The sequence below is a fragment of the Centroberyx gerrardi genome, chromosome 4 (genome assembly GCF_048128805.1).
Source record: "Centroberyx gerrardi isolate f3 chromosome 4, fCenGer3.hap1.cur.20231027, whole genome shotgun sequence".
Lineage (NCBI taxonomy): Eukaryota > Metazoa > Chordata > Actinopteri > Beryciformes > Berycidae > Centroberyx > Centroberyx gerrardi.
In genome coordinates, this window is record NC_136000.1 from 19135724 (window position 1) to 19144002 (window position 8279).

The window sequence follows — 8279 nt, forward strand, 5'->3', positions numbered from 1 at the left end:
GAAAATGATGGGTTGGATGTTTAATTGGAACGTGATACACATTTTGAAAAGGTGAGGTGGGACACGTTCACAAGTTCATTGCCATAAGAGAGTGACACTGAGGATGCCTATCAATCACAGTGAACAATCACAACTAACTTGTGTAAATTATACAATTTGATAATAGTTATAATCACAGTCTATCACAATTAGGCTCAAACAAAGAAGAATTCAAAAGAATTTACTAAATCAGCCGTCCATCTGAGCAGGTGCAGAAACTGTCTCTTGGTGATGTCACACATTAGAGTCATACTTCTTTGAGTTCTAGCTTCATTCTGAGAATGAGTTGTTCATAGAGATGACAAATATAAATTCTGCTAAAGTGTGTATTTCCCCACCAACCTTGATAATATGCTCCTTGGTATTTATAAAAAGATAAGTGTTATGTTTGTTTTAATGGAGAGAGCTGAGCTCGGAGGATGAGTGCAGTCGGAGTTCATTGATTCGCTTTCAACTCAGCTTCGGTCTTAATAGAAACATAGGTAGCAAACAGAATCAATTAATTTGCATATGAGTGGAGTTTGGAGTTTGGATGGACTCTTTTTGTCTATTTATATATGGAGTGAAAAAACAGGAGAAAAGAAACTTCACATGAGTCTGACATGAAAACTGTATTTGTAATGACAAACAGTATGACAATCTTGAAAGAGAAAATGCACATATTGGCATGTTTTTAAGCCTTTTGAAAAGCTTCTTTCTCAAACACCAGATTTAAGGCCTCTGCTGAAGAATAAATAATACTGTTCACCATCCTCAGTCCAGCACCCTTTTTCATTATCAACAAATAGCATATAATATTGCACGCTAATTACACATTCCCACGGGCCGCATGTTCCATCTAATTTGCCACAGAAACTGCCTCACGTTTGCCATTCCCATTCTGCTCTGCATGCATCATAGGTGAACAGTGTCGCCACCTGAGACGAGAGTGAGAAAAAAAACAAAGCTGGCCCTCTAGATAAGGCAGAGCGCATCAAGCCTATTTTTTTAAAATTAGAGACATACAATTTTGCGGCTGTTTCAACGCTTTTGCTCCTCCCTCCTAAACGAAAACAAATGAAACGTCGGTGTGATGATTTGGATAGAACAGTCCAGCTGCCCGTCTGAGTACCCCCTTCCCCACCCCGACCCATTCCCCCCCTTTGTGGCTGCAGTAGTTTGACTCCTACGGCTGTTTGAGTCATGGCTTACTGCTGGCTAGTGGCCTGGCATCCACCTTCGCATGCCACAGCCCGGCTCCGAGCCCCAGTCTGAATCCAGCCTTAGTGCTCATAAAGTGAAGCCTGCCCAGGTTGTGTTACTGTTGTCAGGCTCGGGCAGTGTTTTTGTTTTTTATGCTCTGAACCTAGTACATATAACTGATTGTCTAAAAGGCCACAGGGTTTGTTCGCTTCATATATCAAAAAAATGCTTTCTTGTAATTTTCCAGCAAGGAATTTATACAAACTTTTTAGGGAATATTTACATATAACAGCCAGTGTAGTGATAAACTTGGTTTTACATAAGTTTATATTGTGGCAAATTTAACAAAACAGAAGTCGATCATGGAAGCTCCCCAACTTACATTATATCTGAACTCTATATTTTTCAAACCTCAAACCTAAACTAAAATATAGAACCTAAGAGAAAGATTTTTGCTCCTGCGTTTAGTCATTAAATATTTGATCGCCTTTGATTGTGAGAAAACTGTTTTCCAAACATTATCCGTCTGAGGCTTGAGGCAATGCTATTTTATCATTCACAACACAGTGATTCAGTGTACCACCTAAAGCATCACTGGAGGACATTATCACGTACATTAAATCTCAATAAATCCTACACCAAAGACAATTTTGCAAGACCATGTAGAATTTTAGGATGTGAGAAATTAAGTGCATAAAAATGATCTCTGTTTTGGTTTCAGCACAGTGCCTCTTTAAGTGGTTTAGTATGGCATCTGTATAAAGGCTATATGTCAGTATTGTTAGAGCAAGACTTTTCAACAGAGCAAACATCAAGACCATTGAAAAGATTATAAAAAATCCAAAATTTTGAAACAAAAGATTGGTGCAGCTTTCCAAAAATATACCATCTGTTGTTTTTTCCTCTTCAACTATCTAAGTTATCTCCATAACATTGACAACTGGAAGTACAAAGTTACTAATACGGTATACAAAATTTGTGCAAAAAGCCATTATAGTAAAATACAACTACCCAAAAAAGTAAATATGAATTCAAAATTGTGATCAAAAGAAAACACGCATATGCACACACCAGAATGGTAAATGTTCCACATCTGTCCATAAGAGTGTAATCATGGCAGGTGGCATTACTCGACCCTCCATCCTGATTTCACCTATCAGTGTCGCCCCATCAGCTCTTTCGTCACATTAGACCTTCTGCCACTGCTGGGCGGAGGGAGAGCCGATCTGCAGACCAACGAAGAAGACCTGGTAGCGGTGCTTCCACATGATGAAGGCGCCGACTGCACAGACGAGCGCTTGGGCCAGGTTCAGCACGATCTGGAGCAGGAAGTACAGCGTGAGCGTCCCGGTGATCACCTCGCAGTCGCTGACCCCTGCGTAGGTGAAGGTGCGGGCGATCGGGTCCTCCGGGTCCAGAATGCACACGCAGTCCTCTCCCACCTCCTTGCAGCTGAAGTGACTGGCCTGCGAGTAGTGGTGTCCAGCAAACGCCATGACCAACACAGAGATGACCAGACCGATGGTACACAGGACGAAGTACAGGAGCTGCAGAGGGCAGAGAGAGAACAAAGGGGGACCGGGTCACAGGTCATGCAGTTTCACCTTGTAAGCTTTGCTCTGAAGTGTCCGTGTAGATGTATTTCAGTCATACAGGTAATAAGATGTCCAAAAATGATATACATATAAACAAAATCCACTGGACTTAAAATGAAGAGTTCTAGAACTCATCATTTCTACTACTCTAGAACTCTAGAATAGTCCTAGAACTGAATCCGACAGGCTTCTTCGGTTCTCCCTGTCGGATGAGTGGTGAAACATCTTCTACTCCTCATTTTAAGTCCAGTGGATTTTGTTTATATATTTTATATGTTTTTTGACATTTGCTCTGAAATGGTTTTCTTGTGTATCTTAAGAACAGTGCACTTTTTACATTAGGAAAAAGTCTGTTGTCTCATGATTAACTCAAAGTGCCATAATATAAGTCTGGAAATAGGCAGTGCCTTCAACTCAGAAAATTACCCACAATACTACTGGGCAGGGTTTGACCCTAGTTTAATACATCCATGGTCTGACCCTGAGACTAGGAGCCACGCCCTTAGCACAGAGCACACACTGAACATGTGAGATTCCCCTGCAGCTGCAGCTACTTCCTACCTTTGTCCACATCCTGTGTGAGTACACATTATGTTGAATGACAGCGTGTGTCTAAAAATATGTCTGGTAAAATGTGACAGAGGCTTTATGTAGTTTATGCAATTACACAATCTCAATAACACTAACCCCTCATCTTAATCCATCCCTTATATAACAGCAGCCGTCATTCACTGGTGCATTTGCTCTCAGTTACACGCTGCTTATGGAATTATGCAAGCGATGAGCGTTGCTTGATTTGAAATGGCATTTATGTTAATTTTGGAACAGCTGTGAAATCTGCAGTATGGGTTGTTACCAGAAGATATAGTATGTACAACAAGTACATCAACAAGTACTTTGTTGAGCCTTGTTCATGCATTCAGTGCACTGCTAAATGGAAATTATCTGAAACCCCAAAACAGGTAGGAACTGAAAGGAGTCAATGCTCATTTTGTTGCTGTTTACAGCCCACACAGCGTCCTGAAACACTTTTCAGTAAGTGCTTCGAAACACATGAAGGACGCCTTCAGGCACTTAATAAAACCACCTTATGTTTGATAAACTGGGTGCCTTGAAACACCAAATAAGGATTTGAAACAACACTTAGAGAGTCAGGAATCTCATCTGAAAAAATAGTAAGAGTTTCCTTTCAAAATGTCTCCAGTTACAATTACAATTTCTACCCATCAGACTTGTTACTTGTGTCTTGAAAGCCTTACCCCGAGGGCAAATCAAACGAATAAATGAGCTGACTGAGGATTAAACCCACAAATTCTTTCTGAATACTGTAAAGCCAGAAGACCACAGAGCTGGTTACATTTTTGACATTAGTCAATCAAAAGCACATTTGTATTAAGAGGCAAATAGATAGAGAGACAGAGCACTAATTGCAACTATTTTGACATTCAGATTATTCAATGTTTTTAAAGGATTTTTGATACAACAGCATTTATAGATAAGAGAGGGAGCAAAAAGATTAAAAAGAATTACAAAGAATGAGTTAAAATCTGAACCCACAGAGCTCATGACAGTTGTGATTGTATTTATCCACTCATCCACTGCAGCACCTGATTGTCTGCTTTCTAGACAAGTCATAGTTTATCTTGGTGTGAAGGCACAGGTCATATTTCCAAAAGAAGGAAGTATACATTATTATAATAACATGTGAATGGAGCATGGTGTTTCCAAGCACTTGCTTCTCAGCGGGAGACAATGGTGGGCCAATTTTAATTGCCTAGAAATTCCAACTGCATACATCGTGTGGCCAATTAAGCTACACGATCAAGACACATTAATGAATGTACTCATCCACTCATAGGCTTCCTGCAGAGCTATAACAAACAGGAATTCAGTTTGATGCCTTTCTCTCTATGCCATTGACTGCAGTTGCAGTGTTTCTGATCTTGAGCACAGCCACACAAACAGTATCTCAATGAGTAAATCATTGTTCTCTGCAAAGGCCTTGGTCTGGAAAATACACTGACCCATTTGATCAGGCTGCACATTTTACTGCAATACGATTCTACAACCTTTGTAAAGTCGTTGATTTCAGTGAGACGGAGAGAGGGGCATGACATACAAGACATGACAGATCTTCAGTCACAGAGTGATTTAACTTTTTCTTCTACAGAAAATGTGTCAGCATGCCCTTAGACTCACCTTGGCAATGAATTGCATAGAATTCCTCTCATCAGGGTGATAGGTGATACAGTACAGGATGAGGCCCAGGATGGAAACTAAACACAGCTGTAACAATACAACAGAAAAGGTCAACATAATCCCATTTTTTGTCCCAATTTTCTCCTTCCATTATCAGAAAGAATGTATTCAATCCATGCACACTAAGCTTGATATATACTCATACATGTTGCCATGATATAATTGTAATATATGTTTCAGTTGCACACAATATGTGAACAAGAATCTTGTTTCTAGACAGATTTTTGCACCCAGGTTTCCATGAGTGTCTTTATTAATATTGCACTGTTCAGCTGCAAGCTGTCATCTGATTACATTATCACAGTTATGGTAAATTAGATGATTTTCCTCCTCTTTGGGATCTCTTTCTCTGTCTCTCTCTCTCATGCACATGCACACACACACACACACACACACACACACACACTCACACTCTATCTCTTCAGTGCAATTGGAGTCTTGTGACTAACGTGCAGCATCTTATTTAAATGTTTTTCCCAGGTTCTTAAGCAGTCAGGACTTTCTGGAAAGTTCTTGATGACCTCCGTGTTTTTCACTTGGCTGAATCTCGTGAGGATCTAACTCGGGATGTTCAAGTGTCCAGGGATGTTTTTGATTGCACACAGCATCTGTGATAGGCTGGAATAGTAGACTGACGAAGCAGAAACAGACATGTTTTTCACAAACCAAAATGTGACCTTAAAGGTTATTCTGAACTATAAGGATAAGTAAAAATAACCATTTTCAATAGTTAAAGATTAATTTTGTTTTGACACAAGTACATTTAATCCTGGCTGTTTATGTTTGCAGCTTGCAGCAGCCTGTATGTGAAGGAATATTTTCCCAGATGAGGGACATTAAATCAATTTTTAAACAAATGTGTGAATATAATTAAAACAACTGTCATGTTGACACATTAGCTTGTTTCCTGTACTAACCTAACATTGTTCACCTACTTGTACAGAACACCAAATTATGATTACTTGCCTGTTACCTTAATGTTATTTCAGAAATTAGACAATTATTAACTACAACTACATTCTTCATCATGTCCTGAAAGCACTCAAAATATTCATGACTGATAATCTGCTATGTTCTGTATGTCTAAGTCAAGGCTGGAAAAACTTTCTCTCTTAAAACTAAATTACAATATACAGCTTCCCTTTAAGTGTCATTTAAGTGACTTTTTGGCCAAGTAAATGGAATGGTGTGTGTGTGTGTGTGTGTGTGTGTGTGTGCTGGTAAGACAGATGGTATGGATGACAAGGAGGTTGTATTTATGTATACATAACACATTTGCAAGTCATAAGGTATTTAGAAGCTTCCTAGGTGTTTAAGAGTCAAGCTGCTCTGTGGCATGCTGGGATGGAAAGAGGAATAAACCTGTGGTCGGCTTGTCTCCTGTGCCCAGATGTTCGTGATTTACTGGACATATGGACATATAACACAGACAGGGATGGGTGCGAGCAGGACAGTGAGACAGAGATGGATGGCAGATTCAGGTGACGAGTCCATTTGTGTGTATGCAGCCAGGTGAAAATAACAGATGGGGATTTATTAGAACATGACAATACCGGTGATTTCCCATGCCTACAGTTACAGTATGGCCCCAGGCTAGGCTACTGGGTAAGGGCCAATGCTGACATGCAGTGAGGTGAGGATGGCCGATAAATTAAGGGCTACAGCCGAGGGTCATGCAGCAGTACCGTGAGATGGGTATAGGGAAGCGACCAAGGTGCCATGCAAATATGAGGACGGAGCTTACGATGATCCCGGCCCAGTGTGGCGTCTCCCTGGCCAGCAGCGAGGGGCTGATGGCCAGCATGAGGAAGGCCACGGTGGCGACGGCCACCCCCAGCAGCAGCTGGAGCAGGGCGACGAGCAGAGGGAAGCGACAGCCACAGCACTTATGGGCGTCCTGTGGCGCCGGGCCTTCATCGCTCTTCATACCCTTCTTCTTCTCCCCCTGTCCCATCTCTCCTCCTGTCTTCACACTAGCCTGTCTTTAGCCCTCGAGACGGCTACTTTCTCTCTCTTTTCCCTCTCTGTCCTCGCGACTTTTACTGTCGTACTGTTTGGGGTGGATGAGCTTGCCCTGCTGTCTGCCTCTCCCCCCCCTTTCCCTTCTCTTCCCTTCCCGTCCCCTCCCTTCCCTTCCCCTCCCTGCCGCGGCCTCCTCTCACCATAAGCCCAACTCGGCTGCTATTTGGAATCAGAGAAGGCTCTGAACTAATATGGAAAACATTTGGACTGGATTCCTTCAGCGGCTCCAGTGCCACATATAGAGCAGCAGCATACTGTGGAGGAAAGGAAGAGGAGGGAAGGGGGGGAAGGAAGACACGAAGGGGGACTCCAACAGACGACTACAGGCGGGCTGTGAAATGAAGTCACTTGTATTCACGCTGTAAAAAAGACAGGGAAAGTCAGGGGCAAATCAGCAGGTATGAGTTAAATGAAAACCGACACCGGGAATGGTCATACTTTTCTAAATATACTGTTCTAAAGCGGGACTGATTGTATCATTCTTTGTCAACACTGTTACACAAAAGGACCATATGCTGCAGGCCTGAACAAGTCACATGATTTAGAGGAAGAAGTAATGTGATCATAAGACATGTGAGGGCATTACTGTGGCTCTGATCCTCTATGAAAATGATGAAAACTTGTAATAATTGGTGGAAATAATGCAAGGGCTCTTGGCGGAAGGAATGTAAGAGGCAATTAAGAAGGCTTTATGCCAATTTCACACTGTTAAAATGAAAATTCTGTTAGTACGAACTGTAGATTTATCATAATCATAATGAGTAGTCAAACTAACTGTGATGTAAGCCGTTCCTCAGAATAAGCAAACTTGGATAATAACAAATCATAATCAATACATTTGGTCCAAACATTTTGAGATTTACAGTTATGCAACAGGTGTCATGACATTACATGTCAACTCACATTAGATACCACTTCTGTGATTGGAGTAATGCATAAATTATGTACATAAATTAGATTTAGATGGACAGTCCTGGATTATTTTGACATCATGACACCTTTTCTACTTTCTTGTCTGTCTTCAAAAAGCATGATTAATTGATTGAGTTTTAATTACTGATTCATCTATAATCAATTGATTATTGCGGGCTATTTATTTGAGCACTTATTTATTTTCGAGATCATAAATAGATCTGATGAAGCTTGAGGTGGAACAAATTAAAAGCCAAATTCGAAACTTTT

General features: G+C 41.0%; 1 protein-coding gene across 1 annotated transcript; it reads right to left on the bottom strand.

Annotated features, from left to right (window-relative positions):
• Positions 1-1185: 1185 nt before the first annotated feature.
• Positions 1186-7157, bottom strand: sspn (sarcospan (Kras oncogene-associated gene)). The gene is made up of 3 exons (XM_071919632.2): positions 6820-7157; positions 5016-5102; positions 1186-2768 (listed from the first exon to the last, which is right to left on the bottom strand). The coding sequence occupies exons 1-3, from the start codon at positions 7027-7029 to the stop codon at positions 2409-2411; spliced, it is 657 nt and encodes a 218-aa protein (XP_071775733.1). The 5' UTR covers positions 7030-7157; the 3' UTR covers positions 1186-2408.
• Positions 7158-8279: the final 1122 nt, after the last annotated feature.

Excerpts from the sequence above, each read along its gene's own strand:
- sspn (XM_071919632.2), bottom strand. The coding sequence starts at position 7,029 with ATGGGACAGGGGGAGAAGAAGAAGGGTATGAAGAGCGATGAAGGCCCG. Across the intron at positions 5,103-6,819 it reads CACACTGGGCCGGGATCATC|CTGTGTTTAGTTTCCATCCT; the intron begins GTAAGCTCCGTC and ends GTATTGTTACAG. Across the intron at positions 2,769-5,015 it reads CTATGCAATTCATTGCCAAG|CTCCTGTACTTCGTCCTGTG; the intron begins GTGAGTCTAAGG and ends TGCCCTCTGCAG.